Below are 25,943 nucleotides of genomic sequence, written 5' to 3' on the forward strand. Positions count from 1 at the left end.
AACAGGAACAAACAGTTTTCAATTCAGATTTAAAAGTGCATAGCCCCAGTAGCTTCCTAATATCGGAAGGAAGAGCGTTCCAGACGGTCGCAGAAGCGCATCTGAACGCGCGCGACGCGATGGCCGCCTTTGTCCGATGGCTTTTCATAACGGCCATGCGTGTGTGGTGTTTCACCAGTACCATGAAGGGGAGGGAGTGATTGGCACGTGGAAGTAAACGGACTTACCTGGCGAAAACCCAAGCATGTAAGAGGTTAACACTCGAAAGCTCTGCTCAGATGGGTTCAAGAATCCAGTTGTCTTGGTACTGCCATCTGCCCGGCGCCATCGCATCCCAGTGGCGTTGGGAACTTCACAGATCTCGCGATCACCTCTCTTCTACCGAGTTCTGGATCACAGTGGAATGATTCTACACCTGGGTTCACGCACTGGGTCAGGTGAGCCTGATTGTGTTTGTGTTCAAATCCAGGGTTCTCATCCAGAAGAAAACTCCCCTCGCAAGTGTAGAATCGGAGTAGTAATACTTATTTTACTTATAAAGCGGCTTTCATCGAGGGTTTCAAAACGCTGCACAAAGACACGGCAGCTGCGTGGCAGCATCACTCGTCAAACGAAACACTGGGAACCGGTAAAATAAGACAATACATATTCTTGGTTCTTTCGGTATATGAATCCCTGCAGTCACGAAAGCTTTAAAGCAGAAAAAAGGCAATACATGTTTAACACGTAGTAGGCTTTCGCGACCAATGTTCACGACCAATGTTATATATATATAAAAGGGAAATTTGTGAATATATATGTCTGTTCGAAATGTTTAGTATACTTCCCGACATGCAACAAACTTGAAATTTGCCATGTGGGCACTTTCTAGACTGTGCACCATGCAAACATTATAAAAATAGACTTTTGTATTTTGGGGGGGGAGGCGCAATAATGGATATATTTTGCACAGCAAGTGAGCTGTGACGTCACATCTGTGATATCACCCGCATGCGGAAGCGTTACGCAGTGTGCCTGATGACGTCATGCATCCCTCCCCCAACCCTCCGAGAGTAAAGCGCCATACAAATGTGTTGCAGGCCTCAGGCGTTCTTCGCGCAGCATTGGTTTATTATTTGAGTTGTTTACTGCCGTACGCACCCTGAAAGTTGTGTGTATCTGCAGCAAGCACGTGTATGTGTACCTATGGACGCACGCACGTTTGTGTGTGGGCTGAGCGGTAGTGTAGTGGTTAGCGCGCTGCGCTACGAACCCGGCGACCCGAGTTGGATTCCTGCTCACGGCCACCACCGGTGACGATTATTTGAACCGGTCCCGGTCCTGGGCCTCCCCTAGGTCGACTCAGCCTCAAACGAGTAACTGGTGTGGTGTGTGAACATCGCCACTGAGGGGACAAAGGCGGCCGGGCGTGGTGAATCCAATTCCCAGGCAAAGCTGGGTAGTCAAGCTAGTCCATAAAAAATATGTTTTATTTTTTGGATAATCGTCTGACGAAGCTGATTGCAATCACCAATGAAACGTCGTACTCGAATTATAAATGTCGTGGGTTTACTCTCCAACACACCAGTGTGTGCGGTCGTAACAAATCGTCATGTTTTGTTTATGTGACAAACCTTACTAATTGGCTTTGTGGGGTGGTGGCGGGTTTAACGACACAATTATATGATAATTGTTTTTTGCCCTTCTATCTGGCAACAAAACTGACACCTTTTTTACAAGGAGTCATGTTTGTATAGACCACAATACCTGCAGTCATAATGCATACAAAAAACATAACTCTGATAATGTATGCACTGTCCTTGAAGTTGATTGGTCCACACCTGAGACAGCTTTCCTTAGAGCCTAGTCTCACATGGGTTGGACCAGATGACGCCAAAAGGCGCACAACTCAAAGTCAATGCACCCTCAGAGTATGAGAGCTCGGGGTAAGCATTTACACCATTGGAACCTCATTTGCCAGTAAGAAATATGATAATTGGTTTTTTACCCTTCTATCTGGCGTCATCTGGTCCAACCCATGTGAGACTAGGCTCTAGGGAAAGCTGTCTCGGGTGTGGACCAATCAACTTCAAGGACATTATCAGAGTTATGTTTTTGTTTGCATTATGACTGCAGGTATTGTGGTCTATGCAAACATGACTCCTTGCAAAAAAGGTGTCAGTTTTGTTGCCAGATAGAAGGGTAAAAACCCAATTATCATATTTTTTACTGGCAAATGAGCTTCCAATGGTGACACAATTTTACTTACGCAATCACGATAATAGGAAGGTGCGGGGGAAGGACAACAAACTAAACACAAACATCAATTCTAAATTAGTGAGTTGTCTGAGAACGCGTTCAGCAGGCAGGCGCATAGACAAACCAATGTCACACGTGCGCTCATGTGCAGTGACCGCCGTGGGCGTGTGGTGGGAGGCTCTTGAAGAATTGCAAAGTCATCTCGCGGGAACGCGGGGGTAAAGTTGATCCAGATCGGTGCACGTGGTGGTGAAGTGGATCCAGATCGGTCCACGTGGTGGGGAAGTGGATCCAGATTGGTCCACGTGGTGTGTAGCTCTGCCTTTATAAACCATCCCGTAAACAAACCAAGATTTGGTTTTGTGCATGAAAGCTTCGTGATTAAACAACCACAGCATTCCATATTTGGTTACATTTTCGAGAGACAAGATAGTTTTTTTTTATTTCCAAAAAAGTCTGAATCATCGTAAATGCTTTGCTGGTTTGTTTCCTCTGCGAAGATAGCAAATTGTAAGAAAACTTGTACTGTTTATACTAAATGTACTTTGTTGGCAGATAAACTAATACAGGACATTAGTCATAGGTTTTTGTTTGCACTTGATTTGCTCGCATAGCTAACATGACGTGTGTGTGTGTGTACAAAGGAAGCGGTAATGTCGTAGCAGTTATCGCGCTGCGCTCCGAACCCAGCAAACCGAGTTCGATTCACACTCACGGGCAACACCAGTGGAGATTATCTAAACCTGTCCTGCACCTCCCCGAGGTCGACTTATCCTCAAATTAGTATCTGGTGCGGTGTGTAAACATCGCCACTCGGGAGAAAAAATGCGGCAGGGCGTGGTGCTGGCCACCCAGAATTTCCCCAAAGTCTGTTCAGGCTATACGGGAGAACTTTGCCTTTGTACGAAGGAAGTCGGTCTGTGCCCTGGTTCCGATTATAGGTCTCTAAATCTCTTCTCAAAGGTGTCTTGACACTCTCACCAATGTTGGATAGTACTTGTCGTACACGTGGTAAGAGGTACACTTTCCTATGGTGGGAACCGTGGAAGGTAAAACCGATTCCTCTTTTATCTGGATATGATGAGAGTAGCATCGGTAAATGGATGTCTCGGTCGTAATTCCAGCTGCTGGCATCAGGGAACATCCACTCACACGCTCGCAGTGGACACGACCTCACATAAACCCACATACTCACACATAGACCCACATACTCACACATAGACCCATAGACTCAGACAGAAACCCAGACTCTCAAACATAGACCCACATACTCACCCATAGACTCACACATAAACCCAGACTCACGCAGACCCACACACTCTTAAACATAGACCCAAATACTCACCCATAGACTCACACAAACCCACAGACTCGCACAGAAATCCACAGACTCACGCAGACCCACATACTCATACAGAGACCCAAAGACTCACACAGATGCCCACATACACAAACATAGACCCATAGACTCACACAGAGACCCACAGATTCACATAGACTCACACAGAGACCCATAGGTACCCCCCACTGCTTGCAGGGCAATGAGCCGCCTGCTGGCCAGGTTGGTGATGGTGATGAGATGTGCGACAAGGCGTATGTTCAGGATGATGTTTGCGTTCCCCAGTTGTTCCTCCACCAGTCTCCAATGCTGCCCCGTATGTGACCAAGACCGAATGTTTTTCTCGGTTTGACATACATACATACTTTCGTAAGGAACACAATCATACAATCCAGTGTAAATTGTTGTAGTGTGTACACAATCACTGCCCAGTAAAACAATGGCGTTCTCACACGAAGCCACGGACAGTTTTCATTTGTATCGTGGATTTTAATGTTCAGGGAATACAATATCACTTGTTGCAGAGAGATCGTTAGAATTGACGGACAGCGTCGTTAATTGTCGCTGGGAATTTGTGTCACACGTGCAAATAGAAACATAATTTGGCTGAAACGGTCATCTAAAATACAATATTAATCATCATTATGTTTTTTACCGATGCATAATCGTTGTCGCTCAAGTGATGTACGTACATCTATATCAAATATATTATTATTTTTTATATTCCGTAATGGTAATTTTGGTAACTGTAACTAAATGTAGACCTTTTTAAACACGGGACAAGCTTCTCTCTCGCTCTCTCTCTCTCGGCGATTGGCTCAAGGCGCCATCGACGACCCCCACGTTGCTATTCGACTTCCTGCAGGAGCCGTTGCTTCTCTCGCTGGCGCTGCGAGTTGGAGCGCCGTCGCGAGTGTGCGAGCACTTCTCAAAGTGTGGTGGGGAACCCCGGGGTACCACCGGTGGGAGCCCTGGGTACCACCGGTGGGAGCCCTGGGTACCACCGGTGGGAGCCCTGGGTACCACCGGTGGGAGCCCTGGGTACCACCGGTGGGAGCCCTGGGTACCACCGGTGGGGAACCCCGGGGTACCACCGGTGGGAGCCCTGGGTACCACCGGTGGGGAACCCCGGGGTACCACCGGTGGGAGCCCTGGGTACCACCGGTGGGAGTCCTGGGTACCACCAGTGGGGAACCCCGGGGTACCACCGGTGGGAGCCCTGGGTACCACCGGTGGGAGCCAAGACCACCAGCGACCGTCCTCGAGGGTGGATGCGCGATGGCTTTGACGCAAACGCCGGTTGACCCGGAGAATAATGACGTTCATTACGCCTTTTGTTTCGGACGTTAATTGATGATATTTAATTTTCATTGAAATTAGGTAAACTGCCCTGATTAAACGACCCTGAATGTAAGATATAAATGCCCCCCCCCTAAAAAAAAACCTTATAGCAGCGTTGTTATATATTTTTAAATGTTCTAATAATATGAATCACGCTGTTGTTCGAGTGGTATTTAGAGAGAGAGAGAGAAGTGAATGCATTTTGTCACCAGGGGTGGCGGGTGTGGGAGCTGGGGTGGTCCACGGAAAAGTTTCAATCGGCTGAGTGGGGCCCAAAGCAAGTTTGAGAAACAGCTCTGCCTCGACGTCCACGCAGCGTGCCGCTGGGAACGAGCGAGGGTGCCCACCCACGCTTCACCCCACTGCGGGTGTCGTGGCGAGCTGGGCCGAGTGGGTGGTGGGACTTTCGCTCATCTCAGACTCGCCTTCCCATAAAATCTAAAATAAATAAACGGTTGCTTTACTTTTTTTAAACTTTATTTACTACTTTTCTCACGCTATTCTCTGCGCAAGGTCATACATTATTATTGCGAGCGGTTGCCATTTCGCTTTGCTCGGTCGGCGCTAGCCGCTGAGGTCGTGACGGGGGTTCCTTTCTTCATCCCTGTTGCTGCTTCGTGCCCCGCCCCCCCGGCACCGTTTCCGTTCTGCTTTAATATTCACCGATGCACTACTTTGTTGAGGGCGATATTGGCGCGTACATGGAAGATTGATTGATTTCGTACAAGTAAAATCGGGGCTTTCTCCAAATTGGACTCCGTCGGCCCTCCGGGCTTTATCTGTTCGGGACTCGTCGGTGCCGCCCCTCGTGGGCCCCATCGTCCCCCTGCACGTGGCCTCGCCGGGCCCGCGCCGTGCCACGGTGTCACCCCTCCCTCCCTCCCTCGCTCGCTCTCCCCCTGCACTCCCTTCCGATCTCCCCTCCCTCCTCTCTCCCTCGCCTCCTTTTTTTTTACGATCAGAGGAAACAAGAAGATGCTCAGTGTAGTCGGCACTTTGCTTCGTTCATAATTTCGTTTTTTTTCAATGCTTTGCTTTATGTGCCCCCCCCCTTTTCAAATGAAAGATTTCACAAAAGATTTTACGCTCTGCTCTCCTCCTTCTTACACCTTCCCTCTCTGTACCCACTCTCTCTCTACACCCCCCTCTCCCTCCTCGATGTCTATGACCCCCTATGTTTTCTATGTAATATTTTTACGACAAGTGCTGCATCTGCACCCAGCCCTTCTCGCAGTCCTACGGCCTCCGACGGTAGCTCATAACTGCATGCAGAGCTCTCAATCTTCTGCCACCGAGCACACGGCCTCCTCCAGCGCCCACTGCTCCTTGAAGGCCGGCACGGCGTGGGTCAGCCGCGCATGCCGGAACTCCAGCTCACACATCCTGGGGCTCCGACCAGAGCGCGGAAGATGCCCAGGCTGCTGGCCGGACGTTTCCCCTCCATGGCCACCTTCCTCGCCCTGTACATGGCGAGCTTGGCGTAGCCGACGAGCACGTTGACCAGCCCCTGAAGATGTTGGCTCACTCTCCCCTCGTCCTTCATTTCCATCTCCCATCATCCTCCCCATCTCTCCTCCCTCTTTCCCTCACCTCTCCATCACCTCTCTCCATCGCCTCTCTCCATCACCTCTCTCCCTCACCTCTCTCCATCGCCTCTCTCCATCGCCTCTCTCCATCGCCTCTCTCCCTCACCTCTCTCCTCACCTCTCTCCATCGCCTCTCTCCATCGCCTCTCTCCATCGCCTCTCTCCATCACCTCTCTCCATCGCCTCTCTCCATCGCCTCTCTCCATCACCTCTCTCCCTTCTCTCCCACACCTCTCTCCATCACCTCTCTCCATCGCCTCTCTCCATCACCTCTCTCCATCACCTCTCTCCATCACCTCTCTCCATCGCCTCTCTCGCTCTCCCCTTGCACTCCTTTAACACCTCCCCCCTCCCTCTTCACTTGCCTCCCTCTATCTCTGACTCTCCCCTCGTCCTCCCTTCCCATCTCTCCTCCCTCTCTCCCTCGCTCTCCCCTCACACTCTTTTCCCATCTCCCCTCCCTCCTTCCTCACTTACCTCCCTCCCTCTCTCACTCTCCCCTCGTCCTCACTTCCCATCCCTTCTTGCTCCCTCGTTTTCTCCCCGATTGACATGAACCGCCTGGAGACAGGCTTGCATGCGCCTTATACACTGACAAAACTAAATCTACTCAACAACGACCTGGCCAAAAATGATAACTCAACGAAATGGCTTATCGCGTGGAAATTTATATCAGCCAAATACTCGAAAACGCACATCGATTCTAAATGTGGAGGGAAAAACCGGAGGACCCGGAGAAAAATCCACGTGACCACGGGGAGAGAGACTTTTGCATGGCATTTTGTTCGTCGCCTCCGTTTAAGTTTCTGAGCAACTCGTCACTTTGTAATTCATTTGTTTAATCTCTCCTCCCAACGGTTTCCCCTTTCTGCCCTTGGCGCTGCCCTCCATTGGCGTCGTTTCTGCACCACCCCTGCGGTGGCGCAGAAGTGCTTTGCCACACAGTACCTGACGCAAGCGCGATGAGCGAACTCAAATCATCACCCTTAGACAACGATCTCCACCGTCGCTTTGCGTGGAGGTGGGGCACGGAAGAACCATGGCCCACGGTTATGAGTATCGAATATTCCGACCAGGAATGTCGTTCAGTAGCTAAAGACGACCGTCAGGAAGCAGAGTGAACTGATGGAGAAGCCGCTATTTTAAAACTTGTTTGCAAAATAAGAAGCCTCGTGACCAATGGGAGTTTTGAAGATAACACGAAAGCAGAGAAACCTCTTTTACTGCATCGTTCATAAATCACTGCTCCTCTGAGAGGCCACCACACGTTGATTAGTCATGAATCACCATCGTCAGATTGTATGCACTGCCATTAATTTAATGGCATGATCATGGCTACAGGAGTTTGATTAGCTGGGCGAAAGATAAACATCATTGTATTACAATTACTGGAATTATCTAAAAGTACCCCCTGCGGTAGCGCATTTGCCTTTTGTTGTTGCAGAGGTGTCACGGTTAGAATCCAGTGGCCACCCTGGCTAATACTGTAATGCGTGTTAACCACAACAATGCTACATGCCGCCATCTGCTTCCGAATGGACGTTAAAGATCCCGCCAATGTTATTCTCAAGAGTGCCGGTGTGTGTGGGTCAAAATTTCACATCGCAAATTACTCAATTGGGACACTGCATGGAAATCTTTGCCTCCTACTGGCCGCACTCTTGCGAGTGAGACTCCTATCCTGGTCTCTTGAGATCTCACCAGGCTCAACAAAATCTCAAGATCTCATCGGGCTCAACAAAATCTCAAGATCTCATCGGGCTCAACAAAATCTCGGAGATCTTACCGGGGCTCAAGAAAATCTCGAGATGTCACCGAGCTCAACAAAATCTTAAGACCTCACCGGGCTCAACAACGTCAACTCGAAACTACAGCTCGTCATCAATGTGCAGTGGGCCGACTCTTCCTCTAAAACCTTGACCCCGTTTCTGTCTCGGCGTGAGGCCCTCCGACTCTCCACGGATCTTCGTTTCCACATTCCTGGTCTTCTTAACGGCCGGCCTGGTGTCCAGCCTCCCCTCCTCTGCCCCTCTGCCACCACCGGCGTGCACGTACTGCCGCTTCGGCATCGCGCCTTCCCTCGCCAACCTCCGCCCGCCCTCACTCCCATGCGGCGTGCCCCCATCTCCGCCACCCGTCCCCGCTGAGCCCTTCCTGTAGTTCTCCTTCGCATCCACTCGCCCGTCGTTGTCCTCTATTTGGCCAACTTCAGAAATCGCCCCTGCATTCAAAACCTTCCCCTTGCGCTCTCCTGGCCGGTTCGCTGCTCCCGCCACTCCATCCGTGCCACGTTTCCGCCCGGCAGCAGCATCCGGAGCGCGGGCTGAACCGCCTGGGCCCTCCGCAGAATCGGACGTGGCGTGGGCGGCACATTCAGGAGCATTTCTCTGCTGCTGCTGTTGCTGGTGTTCCTGCTGTTGGTTCAGCAGCTGGTTCAGCTGGTGCTGCTGGTGCTGCTGGTGCTGCTGTTGGTTCTGCTGCTGGTGCTGCAGCTGCTTCGCGATGTCGCCGCACAGGCCGGAGAGGCGGGCCGCCCTCGAGATTGCCTCATGCGCTGCCCGCTGCGACCCACCGTGCGTCCCTGCGGCCTGCGTCGATGGCTCCCCGTGACCGCTCGGCCCACCCAGCGGCACGGGGCTCCCATTCTCCCCCAGGTGGACGGCAGTCATTGCCGTTCGAGGCGTTGAGCGAACCGCGAGGGCCGTCTGCTCTACGCTTCCCAGCTCATCCTCCCGAGGGGTTCCTCCACTCCCGCACCACGCTGCCGCTGCCTTTTCCTCACCTTGCCCCTCGCTCGTCCGCTCCTTCGAGCCGCCTTCTTGCCCTCGCAAACTCCCGGCGCCTCCCGAATCTTTCGCCCAAGCAGGGGCCCCCACGGCACCATCGCCGTCCGCGTCCCGCCAGGCTTCGACTTCGGTCCGCGATCTCACCGGGCTCCCATTCGCACCCGGGCACCGTTGCTTTGTCTTCCGGTGCCGCCTCAACCTCGCCGAGGCCTCGTCCCTGCCACCTGGGCATTTCAAGCGGCGGGGGGCGATCGTCTCCTGGCGGGGTGGAGGCCGCGGGGGCCGTGGGCCGCGAGCACCGCTCCATTGCCCGCGAGATCTCCTCGCAGGCGCTCGCGATTTCGTGCCCAGCCTTGAGGTGCAGCTCTGCTTCGGCGCACACGCACGGCGCCATCTGGGCGATCCGGAACCCTGCGGGGCTAGTGGGGGGCTCGGCGGCAGTGGCGGGCGGCGCCGTCCTGCGGCGCCGTTTGGAGCGTGTGCCCCTTGGCCCGGCGCTCTTCTCAGGCGGCCGTGCTCGCTCCACCACCACCTCTGTCACCTCCTCCTCCATCACGCCGCCAGCCCGGCTAATCCCGTCGTCGACGCCGTCGTGGCCGCCGGCTTTGTTCCCGCCGTGGGAATATTCCGTGGCGGCAGTGGCCGGGGGACAGCGGGCGTTGAGTAGGGAGTGAGCGACGGCCGTGCCCTGCTCTGTCACAGCCCTCGCGATGTCCTCGCTGAACCGAGAGAGGCCCGTCGTGCCGATCGTCACCATCGCACCGCCTCGCGGACTGTCGGGTGGTACCGACGCACCCCCTCCAGACATTACAGCTGTGGCAGCCATACCCATGGAACGCTCCTCCTCTTCTCCCACGGCCCAGTTCACGCTGGGCTCACGGGCAGCCAAACCAGGATCCCCCGATTCCCGTTTCGTTGCAGCCCCACTCGGCGAGGTACCGACATCTGCGCGCTCCTCCTCGCTGATGCTGTCCAGCCGCCTGACCCGGCCGGCACCGCGGACGGGGCTCGGCCGGGCTGACTCCCCCACCGCTAGTGCTGCAGGATGCATTGTGCGCTCGTCGAGAGTGTAGCTCTCGCTCGGCGGCCCTCGAGGAGGCCCCGGGGCTCCTGGCGCCGGCCGCTCATGCCGGGAAAGCCAGGCTGCACCGTTGAGGTCCACGTGCTCGTTCCGGACGGAGCACCGGTCGGATCCGCCTCCGATCGCCACCCCCGGCGCCGTGCGTGCGGCCTGTAGAGAGGACATCGATTGCAGTGCGTCGGTCAAATAAATACTGTATGCACAAGCAACAAAAGACAAAGATCCCCCGTGTAGCCTTAACAGACTGTTGGGACAAGTGCTATTAGCGAGCACCTCTGAAGGCCTGTGCAGCACACGAGGGGGTGGGTGGCAAACATCATGCCCGGACCGCCTTTGTCTCCCCAGTGGCAACATTTACACATCTCGCCTGATGCTCTTTTTGAGTCGACCTAGGGGAGGCCTACAACTGCTTCAAATAATCGTCATTGGTGTTGGTGGCCGTGAGCCGAAATGAAACTCTGGTGGCCAGGTTCGTCGTGCAGCGTCGCTAACCGCTACACATTTACCGCACAGGCTCAACACGCGCATGTTTTCCATGCATCTGGAAATACGCTTTTGTCTCTCCATCTCCAGCTAGTGGCCAAAGTACAGCCCAGGTCTCCACTGTCAACCTAAATGCAGGGTTCAGATCGGGGGATTCCGAGGTTTTCGTTGCCCCCACCAACGCCCTAAACAGCCTTTTTGTGATGGATAGACAGATGGCCGTGAAGAATTAAGGGTCAAGCCCTTCCAACCGATGCAGGCAAGTGTTGGATAACGTTTGCAAATTCTTTGCTGTCGCTGTTTCTATTCTTGTGTTTGGCAGTGTGCTCAGGAGCTGGATGCCAATGTCGAATCCTGACCGCCACGATGAGTGGGGCTTCCGGAGAGAGAGAGTTTGTGTGCGGCAAGTCCTCGCTTCATGCGTTGCGGTGTTTACACTGGAATGCGTTTTCGCTGTAATGCTCGATTCCTTCCATTAGGGACACCGTTATACCGCTGAACGCGCGCCTTTATACCGCGGAACGCGCGTGCCGATATAACACGGAACGCGTGCTGTTATGATGTAGAACGCGCGTCGTTATGAGGCGGAATGCGCCCACCCCGTTGTACCACGGGACGCGCGCCATTACAATGCGGTTTCTGACCGGTCAACGACAGACTACTTTCTTCAGCTGCGTCGCTCAGCGGTACAGTGATACAGTACGTGGAATGATACAGTAACACGGTGTGTTGCCCTCCAGCAATCTCGCAGTGTGTGGGTAGTAGTACATCGTCTCTCGCCAAACTTTACCGTTGCATTATTTATGGGGAAATCGTTTTTTTCGATTACCACGGCACTTTTCAGCAATGCATCTACTACTGCGTTAAACGAGGTCTGCTTGTCGCCCTCCTCTTCCTCCATTGAAGGAGTGCAGACTACAGTGGCTTACTGCGTGGTCAGTCGTTTGGCTTGCATGGCATGAGTGCACATTACAGCAGAACGGGAACGGTGCAGCGAGCACGGAGCAGTAACAGGAATGAAGATAGAAACCCGTCACAACCTCAGCGGCGAACACCGACCGAGCAAAGTAAATCGCCACCGCGTGCACATTATAAGTGCGACCGTGCGCAACGAACCATGTAAGAAAGGTAAGTCGTAAAGAAAAGTAAATAAATGAAAAGTAATGAGACAATCTTGATTTGAAGCTTTCGTGACTGCAGGAATCCATACTCTTTGGTTCTTTCGGTAAAGTCACATAGGTAGAAAAATAAATAATAATATATAAAATAATATTTTTCTACCAAAGAGTATAGTAATGACAGTTTTTACTTGATATGTTTGATTGAATCATCTTCATACGAGCGTTACCTTGTGCCCCTCCATCCCGCTATGGACAGACAATAGGGCTGACGCATATGGGGGGACGCTTTCACCCTTCGTTGGGAAAGCGATGAAGGTGGCACCGCGGCGGCTGTGGAGTCCACCGGCTGTCCTCGGGGTGTCAAAAACACGCGGCAGGATCTACACCGCGATCATCTCAAGAGAAACCATGAGCGTCCGCGGGTATGCGCCAAAGCGCCACTCAATTTATCCGCACGGCGCTCACTGCATGCGCAGTGACCTGGCTCGTGTGGTCGTTACAAACACCTTCAATAAACAATAATATCCTCTTTCATTTATTAAATTGCACAAAATCGTGGGGGAAAAATATTTAAAAAATAAGTATTTGTTTTGTTTTAAAGCTCCTGCGAGCGCCGACTTCTCCCGTGACCCGCCCTGCCACCATCGTCGCTGGGGATCGTCAGCGAGCGTGAGATTACGAATCGGGAGAATTCTGCCAAGGGAATTTGGGGAATGTTTGCGCCGGACCTGGACGCCACTGCAAGTTCCCAGGGCAGGCTCCGTGAATAGCGGCACCCGGCGGGGCTTCCACTGCGGTGGATCGCAAGCAAAGCAAAGCCCCCGCTCCTCAAAATGACGCGTTTTGCAAATGTTTGCAAAGAAATTATATAAACAACTTTTGTCGAGTTGTGGAGGAGTTCATCGGAGCACTCAGCACAATCTCCGTGGGACATCCCGAGTCAGTGGTGACATTTCCACATTCCTGTGGCAGGGAACCAGTCCATCCAAAGGACACAACTGTTGTCCCACCAAGTGACGCAGCAGCCTTAACTAGGAGGTGTGCCGATTTTACCGGCCTCTGAGTGATGATGGTGGTGATGATGATGTTTGAAGATGAAGCTTATGCTGATGCGTCTAATGATATTGCTGCTGATGGTGATGGTCGTTATCATGATGTTAATGACGATTATGATAAGATTGATGATGAAGCTAATACTCAGTTTTAACACTCGAATTGTAAATGTTGTGGGTTTTACTCTCCAACACACCGGTGTGCTGTACCAGCAACGAATTGGCACGTTTTGTTACGTGACAAACTTGTACTAATTGGCTGTATCGGGTGGTGGCGGATTTAACGACACATTCATATTTACGTAATCTAACCCAAAAACCTCTATATGGAGAAGCTCAATCTTGATTTGAAGCTTTCGTGACTGCAGGAATCCATACTCTTTGGTTCTTTCGGTAAAGTCACGTAGGTAGAAACATAAAATAAAATACAACAAAAAATAATAAATCACGACGACAGTGGAACTGATGAACCAGCAGTTCCACTGCTGGATGATTTTTTCCGCCTGAGGACGACAGCTTGTGTTGCGATCGAAACGTCGTGATATTATTTTTTGTTTTATTTTATTTTTCTACCTACGTGACTTTACCGAAAGAACCAAATGGTATGGAGAAGCTGATACTGTTACTACTTTTGCCGAGGAAGCTGCTGATGCTGATGATGCTGCTGTTACTGAACTGAGTTGACCCCGGCCGGAATATTTGACTCGCAGTCGTCCCGTCCGTACGCCCTTTTGCTGCTGCTTTTCCAACCGATTCATATCCTTTGTGCTTACAGAACAACACAATGTGGAAATGTATATTTTTTTGGTATATATATTTTTCATACTTGTTTAAAATAAGCACAAACACAAGAGTTGTTATGTGTTTACGTTGGCTTTGCCTCTTATTTATTGTTTTAAGAGACAGAGAGACAGAGAGGAGTCTTCTCCTCCTGCGGGGATAGCTGTTACAACGGCACGCGACGCTCGCGCGCAAAACCCGAAACGCGATCGCGGCATCCCGGAGGAGATTCGTTGAAACAATTTAGCAAAGAGGAGGAGGAGGAGGGGGGCCGTGGGCGGCGGGTCCCAGCCAGGGGCGGCACGCCAGGGGCTTGCCGCGTGGTTTCGGATGCCACGTGGTGGTTATTTAAAGAGGGAACTGCAGGGAGGGGGGGGGGCTACGTGCCGAGTACCCCTCCCCCAAGAATAACCCATTCTCCCCCCACGAATAAAGCTCCCCCTTTCCCCAAGAATAACTACCCCTCCCCCCACTAATAACGCCCCCCTCTCCCCACTAATAACACCCTCCTCCACTGCTCTCCTCATAACGCCTCTCCCCCCCTCCCTCACTGTTGTGCAATCGGCTAGAATTCCCGACCTACTGAAAACACGAATGAATATGCGCTTTGTGGAAACATAATAGTTTTTTTATTACTCACAGATTGTGTGAATTGCCATCAATTAAAATCTGCTATTTGAGACAGTGTGCAATTGTGGGTCAAATGGTAATATATATTGTCTATATATCCATACTGCAAACATTTGGAGGAGATTGTGACTTTGGGGGTGAATGCCAATGTCAGGACACTGAGCCACAACCAGCTGGGATCCTTGAAAGAAATCACCACCACCACCCACCACCACCAGTCGTCTTTTTATCTTGTTCGTTGTAACGTTCTGTAACGTTCTGACACCGTGCCCCTACTAAGCATCTGCGAGAAAGAGCTTCATAGCTCATCGGATTGCTCCAGGATAAATAAAGATTCCAATTCTGATCTCTCAGTCCCGTGATGCACACGTCCAGACAGCACCTGCACACGAGGCGATTCCTATCGCTCTATCTCTGCTGCTCTCGGATGCGTTCCCTCTTTTGTACGTATATATCCATCTAACTTCTTTCGCACCATACGTATACAACCGTGCTAATCAGAGATGTGGTGAAAGGACAAACTAAATACAAAAGGCAGCTTCAAAGAAATTAGTTCTCAACCTAGATGATAAAAAAGCGCAGTGTTTCCAATTGTCTTCCTAATATCGGAAAGGAGAGCGTTCCAGATGGCCGCAGAAGCTCATCTGAAAGCGCTGCGCGATGCGGTAACCATTTTTGTTCGATGACCAGCCAGGAAGCCGCTGTTGCTGTGAAGACGACCGGAGTTTGCGTGATGGTGGTTTGTGCTCTTTGACGAGATCAGCCAACGCATCGTGGTCCACTTGTGGCCCAGCACTGTGTGGGTGTAATCAGCGCGACGACTCTGGCCTTCGTCTTGTGCATCTGAGATCCTCCCCTGGAGCGAGGTGCTCTAGCCCAAGCCCACTCCGGTCTCCGTCTCGCCACATACAACAAATAAAATAAAAGGATCCTTTGCCAATCCATCATCGGTGCCACGGCCTTCTGGGAGCACATCACTTCAGCAGCGTTGACATTGAGTGCAAGCAAAACCCTGGACCGGTTTCGACGTGCAGTGCTTCGTCGGCAGTCAAGCTGGTTGAGATCAGGCCCTGGGACCGATTGGTTGCGTTAATAAAAGCAGAGATATCTCTCCCTCCCCGGTTTACGCGGGGGGGGGGGGGATGCGTTCCTGAAATGTGCGACGACGAATATCGAGACGATGTCAATCGAAGCGGTTTTAACACGGGTAGTGGTAGGTAGTGGTAGGTGGTGGTGAAGGCTGAGAGGCGACGGATAACGAGAAAGGAGGGGACAATGCTTTCAGCGACGTTCAGAGCGTGTGTGGTGGTTGAGGCGATACTAAAGCGATGACGCATTTGCGAAAATACGTAAAAGGGGAGAGACGTACATTGGGGTGACGCTGTACTTTTATTTTACGGCGAGGGAAGGGATATGTGAATGAGTCTGTATCGTCTGCTTATCTATTTTTCAAATGCGAATTTAAGTACTGTAATTGTTTCCTGAGATTATTTGCTTTTATTCACTTTATATTTTTAATGTTTAACATCTTGTTTATGAGCTCTCGCTGCCGTGTCTGTCGACTTGCCGAGTCACCCTTGCAAAAGAACTGCGTAGCTCAATGTGTGATTTACTCAGATAATAAAATTATTATTCTGATTGTGATACTTTGATATTTATATTCTCCACAAAGACGCGAATGATTCTTTCGTGTTATATTATTTCCTTGACGGCCAATATGACGCGTACAATTTGCACCATCCAACCCGTGTTTTCTCTGTCCCTGGCGTGTTATTGGGGCGCCACGGTGGCGAGATGTTAACTACCTCGCCTGATGTGGAGGAGGTTGTGGGTTCGATTCCAAATCCGATACTTGTATATTTGGAGTTTGCGTGCCTCTCTCCATCTCTCCCCAGTGGTCGTGTTGATTGTTCTCAGAGTCCCCTCCACATTTAGAATCAACAACGTCACGCGTTTAGAGTATTTGGCTGCTATGCATCTCCACGCGACAAACCACTTGATTGAGCTGTCTTTTGTGATGACCAGGTAGCTTCTGAAAAAGAGCCACACGGCTGTGGGCCTTACATCTGGTAAAATAAACAAAAATAGTTTAGTTTACTGGCTCGTCCACAAGCCACCGGTCACTTGAAATGAGCTTGGATGTCCACAGCTCGTGGGAGAACCGGGCCCTCCTCAACCACCAATGAACAATCGTGGAATTTCGCCTGTTATTTAAATTGACCAAGCCTAGCACTTTGGCTTCCAAAGCATATATATTATATTCTTTGGTTCTTTCGGTAAAGTCACGTAGATAGAAAAATAAAAATAAAGTGAATAAAAAATTATAAAAACACCCGCAGTTATATGATTATCATCATGATCATTACCACCGTGTGCAATTACCACCGCAGGAGTAACAATGCGAGTGAACGTTAAATATCCCCTGACGTCACTCGCAAGAGGAGGCCATTGCGTGTCGGCACCAGGGACCAAGTTTGGAAAATTACATATCCGCAAATTGCTCACACAGCAGCAATCATCGCCCTCTACTGGCAGAATGATGCCCCGGGTCACTCAAACAAATGAGACTCATCCTTGGTCTCTTTCAGTTTTCACCTGGCCCCAACAAAATCAAGCGGAGCTGCTTCATCAGATCGATGATTCAGGGCAGCGAGCGACGAGCACGGACCAGCGCTCGTCCAGGGCTGGATCGAGGGGACACAGGCCCCCTCTCAGTGGTAACGCCGCGGGAGGGGGTGCTGTCTTTGCGGTGCTACAACCCCCTGGCGAGACACGAGGGGTTTACTACTCGACGGGGGGCACCCGTGAACATGGGGCCCCAATGCCTCGAACGCCGCGACGATCGCTGCCCAACTCTCACGGTCGAAGTCTCCTCTCCCACGAGAATCTGGTTGCACCTCCGCGCCCCCCCCCCACTCATTATGCCCCCCATAGGGGTAGTAAATGCCGTGCATCGTTCACCATCGGTGCGGTGGGTGCCTGGTTCCTTCTGGTCAGAGCGAGTCCTGCCTGGCTCGATTCTGCACAACAACCCGTGACTGAAACGAGCGTCCACTCATTGCGCGCCTCACAGTGGAGTAGATATCCAGTTATTATGCTTCGTCTCAGCAGGACTGAGCCTGCACGAAAATTGGATGGATGGGTGACGACCACGGTGCATGACACAGGTGCGATGGGTTACAGCTGCGGGACAAACGTCGTCATCAAAAATCAGTTGCTGGAAAAAATCTGTTGCTGCACTGGGCTTAGCTGTGATCCAGCAGCGGACTGACAGAGTGGCTGTGCGCGTGAATCTGCCCCACGGTGGCGAGATGTTAACTACCTCGCCTGGTTTGCAGGAGGTCGCGTGGATTTTTCTTCGTGTCCTCCGGTTAATTTCCTCCACATTTTGAATCAACATCACGCATTTAGAGGATTTGGCAGCTGCTATAAATTTCCACGCGATAAGCCACTTTGCTATTTGTGATAGCCAGGTCGCTTCTGAAAAAAGAAATACAGGGCTCAGTGGGCCCTTACCTGGTAAAATAAAAAGAGTAAGTTTGCTTAATTTTATGTGGAAACGTCAACAGAAATCTGTCGCAACGGTTCGCAACGCTCCGCGTCCGAAGGTCATGGGAAACACGAGCGGGGAGCTGGCGCCGCCGCCACTCTGCTTCTCGTTACCTCCTCCGGCGCCGGCGCTCGCACGAACGTGCGCGCACACACGCACACAAAGCGCGCACACACGTACCGTCCCGTATACGTGGGTCTCCCACGGGGGGGGGGAGGGGGGTGCCTCGCCCAGGATAGACTTTGCGAAACACAACCCAGACCACGGCAGCCACGGGGCACATTCTGACCGCGGTGGCAGGCGATTAAAACAAAATAATTATACACACTCTCGCGTTGGCACAAACAAGATCTGATGATTACCCCACTGCCGCTACCGCAGACAGATGTGGAGCCACGGTGGTTTGACTCTGCGGTGAAGTCCTTCGCCGCTGCCACATGGCATGCCAACAGCCGCTCAGGCAGCCGGGTGGCAATGGTGGTGCTGGCCCATTGGGTGGGGGGAGGCCCTAAGCATCCATTATATATAGTGCCCCCCGCCCCCCTTTTAATGTACAGGTGTCTCTGGATTCACCAAAGGGATGCCTCCTTCAAAAAACGAGTGTAAAACAACGTTTTCATGAATAGAAATTGCTCTTTCCCATGAATTTAATAGCAAAAGTTAGGGATGTGAATCAGAATATACTGGAAGAATCCGATGAGCTATGAGGATGTGCACGAGGTCAGAACGTTCATACAACAAACAGTGCAACAACACGGTAGCAGTGCAAAGTATCGGAAAAGGTAAGCAAATAACAATAAAAAAACGTAACTATTTGTATTTTACCAGGTAAAGCCCACTGAGCTATGAACTTATTTTTAAGAAGCGACCTGGCTTCAAATGACAGCTCAACAAAGTGGCTTATCAAGTGTAAATTTATAGCAAACAAATACTCTAAACGCGTGATCTTGATTATAAATGTGGAGGGAAAAACCGGAGAACCCGGAGGAAAATCCACGAGGCCACGGGGAGAACATGCAAACTCCAAATATACAGCTGGCGTCAGGGTCTGGATCGAACCCATGACCTCCTGTATACCAGGTGAGGTAGTTAACATCTCCTAGCCACCGAACTCTGGGGACACTAAGACAGAGGCCACTGTGCTGGCCACTGCACAGTATATCAGCCCACAGGGGAGAGTCTTGCTGTTTGTTGTTTTGATGAAAAAGTCAACGGGTTCCTTGAAAAATACGATGTGCGAGGCCTCGGAAGGGCCGCAGCCCCGAAACGTCGCCTATCATTAGCTTTTTTTCCTTTGAAGGACACAAATACTGTTATTGAGGAACGTGTCAAGGTTTAAAAAAAATATTACTATTAATTGTGATTGTGCACCACTGGCAACGCAGGGGCGGCATCGCCAACTTAATTAGTTTCGTATTGATTGTCATGGCAATGCGAATGTTGCTGTGTGATGTGGAAACGACAGCGAGCATCTCTGGCCAAGGGGAACCCTCCACCAAGTGGCCGGTTCACAGGGCGAGGATATCTCAACAAACTATTCATATTTTACCAGGTAATGCCCACTGAGCTACATAGTTATTTTTTTCACAAGTGACCTGGCCAATCAGCAGAGTAGGCACTGTGCCTAGGGCCTACGAAAAAAATGTGATCATGTTATTTTTGTATGTATGATAAAAAATATAACCAAGATATCTTCTTGAATAAATATATTATATCGCAAGGATAGGCACAGTGTTTCTACAAAGGGGAAGAGTCATGTTAATGTCAATGTTTTTTTAAAATTATAAGGTGAGAGAAATTAACATCAGAGATTAACTTAGAATGCAATGGCGCTGCGGCATATAACTGCGTCACAACGTGTAACTACGTCACAACGAGTAACGATATCATGACGTCTCCCGTGCCGCGTCCTAGCACGGTTCGGCTTGGTCCAGAGCCATCGTGCGACAGAGAGAGAGAGAGAGAGCGAGAATCCGGCACTTTCACGCTTGGGTTCCTCGACGATGATTTTGTTTGCCACATTCGTAGCCATGCCCCACTCATTTAGACCATCGAGGGCCGGTGCCTCTTTTATTGTCGGCCGATCGACGCCACCGAATTGCCTCTGTTGAAACCAGATCGCAGGGGTGTGCGCTGCCGTTAAATCCTTGTACATCCGTGACCAAAACTAAAATAAAGAAAAAAACTTCGTAGACCCATCAGATTCTTCCAGGATGAATACAGCTTCTGATTCTTGTGACGGAAAGTACAAAACAACACATCCTGCAGTTCAAGCAGAATAGTGTGCAGTAGTTGATCGAGCGAGGGGGAGCACTAGGGGCTCGTTGTGGAATAATTTCGAAACCCAGCGATGAACAGCGTCCATCTTGGTCCTCAACCTTTGACATCTTTCCAGAATTTTGTATCGTAGCCGGCCGGACGGCTGGCTGGTTATGAAGCAGCTACAATGCAACGTTTCCCTCACGTATTATGGGACCTTTTGCCAGTATCAAAGTATGCAAACTAAGAATTGGTTTTACCCTTTCTGGCAATAATAAAACAGGAGATATTGAGATATTCAAACACCAAATATATAACTTTTTCAAGGACTCAAGTCTGCATTAACCACACGTACTTGTGACGAACATGCAAACAAACAAGCTCTGATCATGTATGCATTGTCTTTGAAACTGATTGATCTACACCAGAGACTGCCTTCCTTCTGGCTTTGTCTCACCAGTGTCAGACCAGAGAACGTCAAAAGGCAGACAGTACAAAAACAATGCAGATCCCTATTAGGTCGGCAATTGTTCGTGGCCTTTGCCGCAGTCATGACCAGGCTATAATTTACAAATAATAATAGCAGCAGCCCCTGAAAGTAATCTGTCTTGTGGAAATGCTGCAGCTGATTTATGCCCGCCGCCTGTCTCGCTGTGGCTCGCCTCGGTCATTTCCCAAGTCCAATATTACCGGTCACGGAGGGGCCTCAGAATGCCAGCCGATTCAGTCCGAGCTCAAAAATATAGAATAGGGTGGAGGAGGGGGCTTCCCCGGTCCGCTATTTGACCAGCCCCTTTGGGATCGGCTTCTCCCTTGGGAGCCCTGTGGCACTGCTGTCATGCGAACTTAGTGGATAACGTCACTTGTGAAAAAAATATTGATCGCAAAGGTGACATTTTGGACTGCGGCGCTGACGCACAACGGGCCGCAGCTGTTACCGTCCGCTGCTGCCAATGAGAGGATGACGTCACAGGTCTTCCATGTTTACTTGCCGGCACAAGGCACGTTGCTTTGGTAATGCCCTGCGGGCAATGCAGGGTGCCACCAAACTAAACTATATATTTTTTTATTTTACCAGGTAAGGCCCGCTTTTTTCATAAACAACCTGGTCACAAATGATAGCTCAACGAAGTGGCTTATCAAGTGCAAATGTATAGGAGCCAAATACTCTTAAAGCATGTCGATTCTAAACGTGGAGGGTAAAGCTGAAGGACCCGGAGGAAAGTCCACGCGACCACGGGGAGAACATGCAAACTCCAAATATACAGGCGTCAGGGTCGGCATCGAACCCACGACCTCCTGTATACCAGGTGAGGTAGTTAACATCTCGCCACCGAACTCTGGGGACACTAAGACATAGGCCGCTGTGCTGGCCACTGCACAGTATATCAGCCCACAGGGGAGAGTCTTGCTGTTGTTTTAATGAAAAAGTCAATGGGTTCCTTGCAAAACACGACGTGCGAGGTCCTCGGAAGGGCCACTGCCCCGAAACGTCGCCTAGCATTCACTTTTTTCCTTTTAAGGACACAAACACTGTTATTGAGGAACGTGTCAAAGTTTAAAAATATTACTATTAGTTGTGATTGTGCACCACTGGCAAAGCAAGGGCGGCATCGCCAACGTAATTTGTTTCGTATTGATCGTAACGGCAATGAGAATGTTGCCGTGTGATGTGGAAACGACAGCGAGCATCGCAGGCTAACGGGAACCCTCCACCCAGCGGCCGGTACACAGGGCGAGGATATCCCATCAGAGCAGCCGGTTCACGGGGAAAGGATAAAACTATTTAAAACTATTTGTATTTTATCAGGTAAGGCCCACTGAGCTATATAGCTCTTTTTCACAAGCGACCTGGCCACAAATGATAGCTTATTTGTCGTACCTCCGATTAGCACGGTTGGCTACGTACGGTGTGAAAGAAGTTCAACATACATTCGAAATGGATTATCACGAAGAAATGTATCGCAGACAAATTCTCTAAACGCAAGTTGACTCTAAATATGGAGAGAAAGAGACAAGCAAACTCCAAATATACAGCAGGCGTCAGAGTCTGGATCAAACCCACGACCTTCTGTATACCAGGCGAGGGAGTTAACATCTTCTAGCCACCGTGGCGGCGCCGCCGCGTATCTCACAAGAGCGGCCGGCTCACAGGGAAGGGGATACCTCCCCGCGGGAGGGCGCAATAAACCCATGAGCTCACTGGCGCTCGAGCAAGACGCGCGGCGTTGCCTCTGCACCTGTGCGCAGCAATTCCATTCAGCCCAGGAATTGACGGCCAGAGCGCTGCGCCCCCCCCCCCCGCTCTCCTGCAACGGGCCGGTACGGACTTGCCGGCAACACGAAGCGCCGCTGAGTGATTTCGTCGAAGCTAAGCCCAATGCGATCCGCAACAACGTAACGCTCCACAGCGTCAATGCGATAAGCACCGGTGAGAGACCGCATTCATCCGGTTTCTCTGCTTATTCTGTCGGAAACTTGTACACAGGACCGGTAAGACATTGCACGTCTTCAGAATGTGTGCGCGCGTGTGCTCCACTACGAACAGGCGACCCGGGTTCCCGCTCGCGGCTAACACAAGTGACTATTATCTGAACCGGTCCTAGGCCTCCTCTAGGTCACCTCAGCCTGAAATGAGTAGCTGGTGCGATATGTAAACATCACCACTCGGGAGACAAAGGCGGCCGGGCGTGGTGCCGACTTTCATAGATGATCCTCGCTAACAGCACTTACCCCAACATTCTGTGAAGGCTATACGGGGGTGATCTTTGTCTTTATACCTGCATTGCAGGCTTAAACAATTGCTGAATCAAATGTTTCTGAAAATCATTGCTCCAGAAGCCTCGTGGGTTGATGGACCAAAATGTTTTTTTCTCTTTTAAAATTCATCGCAATTCGCACCTCTTGCATGTATGTGCTAGAGAAGGGCCCCGCGGAAGGAGACGCCACAGAACTACTTCTAGATCCCTTCGACACATTCAGCAATAACACAGTGGCTTTAACAGAAGCTATGCTAATGGTAGGGGCACAGTGTTCTTGACAAATGCATTGAATTGTGTTCAGGGGTTGCGCACAACTGTCAACACAGCAGCATCGCACATTTCGGTTTTTTTGAAACCACGCTAGTTAAACCGCATTCGTTAAACCCCACGAGTCAAACGATTGCATTGCAGTCAAGTCTATCTTTTTGTTGTTGTCGTTTCTAATCCTCAACGACGTTTTATTTTTTGTTTTCGTCCCGCAAACCGTGACCGAGAACTCGGCTGAGTCACAGACGGCTAAAACCCGGATCGAAGCCCAGGATGATCTCGGCGCTGTGAACTAAAAATGTGGCCTGGAGAAAACAGAATAGGCGACGTTTCGAGCAATGACCCTTCGTAGCACAAAGAATGGCCTGAGAGATATAGGAGTGAATAATGGATAGAGCGATAGACAACACACGGCGCATTCTTTAGTTATTTGACCAGGTAAGGCCCCACTGAGCTGTGCAACTCGCTTCTGCTTTCGCTGTCATCCCAAACGGGAAAGGGGTCAACATTTGCAGTTTTACGTTTCAGCATTGCGATGTTTGGCTACGGCCAAAGAGGATTTTTTCTTTTTATCTATGGGAGGAAAACTGCATCGAGCCCCGGGGTCCTTCTCGATGCGAGGCGCAAGGTGCCCCCCACATCCCACACAGCGCCAGCCAGCGAACCCCCCCACCGCCCCCCGTCAAAGATCTCACCTGGGGCGGGGTATTGGCGCCCACCTTCACCACGAGGATCCTCGGCGCCTTGCGCTGCCCAAGCAGCCGCGCGTGCTGAGCCACGGCGCACAAGCTGTGGCCCTGGAGCAGCAGGTGAGCCCGGGCAACCCGGACCTGTCCTCCCGTCTCGGCGACCCTGCCCAGAAGCTCGCGGGTTGCCGCGTGCCCCTTCTCCTCGAGCCGGGCCAGACGCCTCACGTCGGTCCCGATCGCATGGCAGGCGGCGATCGTCTCCGTCTGCCGCCGGCCCGAGTCGCGCTGGCTCCGCTGCAGGAGCTCCACTTCGCCCAGGAGTCTGTCCAGGGACTCGAGGACTCTCAGGGTGCTCAGCTCCGAGGTGCTCGGCAAGACGAGCGACTCCATCGCCCCGCTGTGAGCCGATTGAACCGCGAATCGCACTCCGCGTTGTGAGCGCAGTCTCAGGCTTCGCTTGCTCAATCGGTGGCACGTGTTGCGCTTCTTCGCGTGCAATTCATCCGGATTGACAACCGTCGCCGCTGCCGCCGCCACCACAGAGCCCCCCTCCCTCTTCCTCTCTCAAAGTCACAGTGGGAAAGTTTACCAGCAGCACCAGCACCAAGCACGACCAACAGCAGAGCCAGCAGCAGCAAACGGCGAAGTTGCTCGGCACTTGACAGCGTGGGTGAAGCTTTGGCTCGGTCACGGCCACCCGCAGTGCTGCTGTTGTTGTTGCTTCTACGCGGAGTTTCACCGCGGCGAGGAGAAGTGACCGCGCCCTGAGCCCGGGTTCCTCCCCGGTGGCGTCACAAGAGCCCCTCCCTCCCTGGCTCCCGTCCCTCCCCCTCCCTCCCTGGCTCCCGTCCCTTCCTGGCTCCCGTCCCTTCCTGGCTCCCGTCCCTCCCTGACTCCCCTCTCTCCCCCTGGCTGGCTCTTTGTCCCTCCCTGTCTCCCCTCCCTTGCTAGCTCCCTCCCTCCTGCTAGCTCCCGCTCCCCCCTCGCTCCCTCCCGTGGCTCCCCTCCCTCCCTCCCTGGCTCCCCTCCCTCCCTGGCTCCCTCTCTCCGGCTCCCCTCCCTCCCTGGCTCCCCTCCCTCCGTGGCTCCCCCTCCCTGCCTGGCTCTCCTCCCTCCTTTTTTTTTCTTTACGATCAAAAGAAAACAAAGATACTCGGTCTTTCGGCACTTTGCTTCGTTCATCGCTGTTTTTTTTTCTTTTTAGGTTTGCTTATGTGCCCCCTTTTTAAAATCAAAAATAAGACGCGGGTTTCCCGTGTAACATGAATCCCATTGTGTGCTCCTGTGTTCATAGACACCAACAAGAATAAATAACCCTCAAAAATCCATCACCAGATCCCCTGCTTTCGTCACATGACACAAAGCACCCTCGGTAGCCCAACGCGTCGAGAAAGATGCGACACCCCCCGTCAACTGAGCGTACCGAAATTCCAGCCCAATCCTGGCAGAAACCAGAGCCTTGAAGATGCATGCGGCAGTGGCTGGGGAAGCCGCTTCCTTCAATTGCGCATTTTCTATCCCTATAGATAGCCAGTTTGGCGTTGTTCATGATAACATTCGTCAGCCTCTCTATATCCTTGGTACCCTCGTTCCCCCTATATCCAAAAATAAGAATTGTGGGCGAGAAATCAAGATTGAATTTCAGTAGAATATTTCGTAACATCGTATAGAGTGAGTCTAGGCCAGGGGTCGGCAACCTACGGCTCCGGAGCCGCATGCGGCTCTTTACGGGCTGCTTCTTGACGATATGTACGTATGTACATAGATGCATTGCGGCTCTTGAAATACTGAATTTTGTACCGAATTGGAAAGAAATGGCTCTTCTTGTTATTTTGGTTGCCGACCCCTGGTCTAGGCTCTTGCTGTTGTTCTAATCTCTCGTTCTAGTGATCCATCAGCACACATCGTTGCACCCAGGTACTTAAACTCGTTCGTCTTCATTAACTGGTCACTTCCAATTTGCAATCCTATTTCTGCAT

General features: G+C 51.3%; 1 protein-coding gene and 1 long non-coding RNA gene across 5 annotated transcripts; one reads left to right on the forward strand and one right to left on the reverse strand.

Annotated features, from left to right (window-relative positions):
- Positions 1-5,861: 5,861 nt before the first annotated feature.
- LOC133358227 (uncharacterized) lies at positions 5,862-24,739 on the reverse strand. 4 transcript variants are annotated; one of them, XM_061576472.1, is made up of 3 exons: positions 23,971-24,739; positions 6,788-10,521; positions 5,862-6,508 (listed from the first exon to the last, which is right to left on the reverse strand). In XM_061576472.1, exons 1-2 carry the CDS (start codon positions 24,352-24,354, stop codon positions 9,283-9,285), a joined length of 1,623 nt encoding a protein of 540 aa, XP_061432456.1. In that variant the 5' UTR covers positions 24,355-24,739; the 3' UTR covers positions 5,862-6,508; positions 6,788-9,282. The 4 variants fall into 4 exon arrangements, with proteins under 4 accessions (XP_061432456.1, XP_061432455.1, XP_061432454.1 ...); XM_061576471.1 differs by having other exon boundaries at positions 6,775-10,521; XM_061576470.1 differs by having other exon boundaries at positions 6,736-10,521.
- Positions 11,251-15,999, forward strand: LOC133358231 (uncharacterized). Its single transcript, XR_009757037.1, has 3 exons — positions 11,251-11,982; positions 12,239-12,397; positions 12,577-15,999. It is a non-coding gene; the product is annotated as an uncharacterized LOC133358231 (long non-coding RNA).
- Positions 24,740-25,943: the final 1,204 nt, after the last annotated feature.

This window comes from Lethenteron reissneri, chromosome 61 (assembly GCF_015708825.2).
Source record: "Lethenteron reissneri isolate LAM-NWPU_2019-01 chromosome 61, ASM1570882v1, whole genome shotgun sequence".
NCBI classification, from domain to species: Eukaryota; Metazoa; Chordata; class Hyperoartia; order Petromyzontiformes; family Petromyzontidae; genus Lethenteron; species Lethenteron reissneri.

Bases quoted from the DNA above. Each gene is read 5' to 3' on its own strand.
- LOC133358227 (XM_061576472.1), bottom strand. From the start codon at position 24,354: ATGGAGTCGCTCGTCTTGCCGAGCACCTCGGAGCTGAGCACCCTGAGA. The intron at 10,522-23,970 runs GTGAGATCTTTG...TCCTCTCTACAG, and splicing joins GCGCCAATACCCCGCCCCAG to GCCGCACGCACGGCGCCGGG.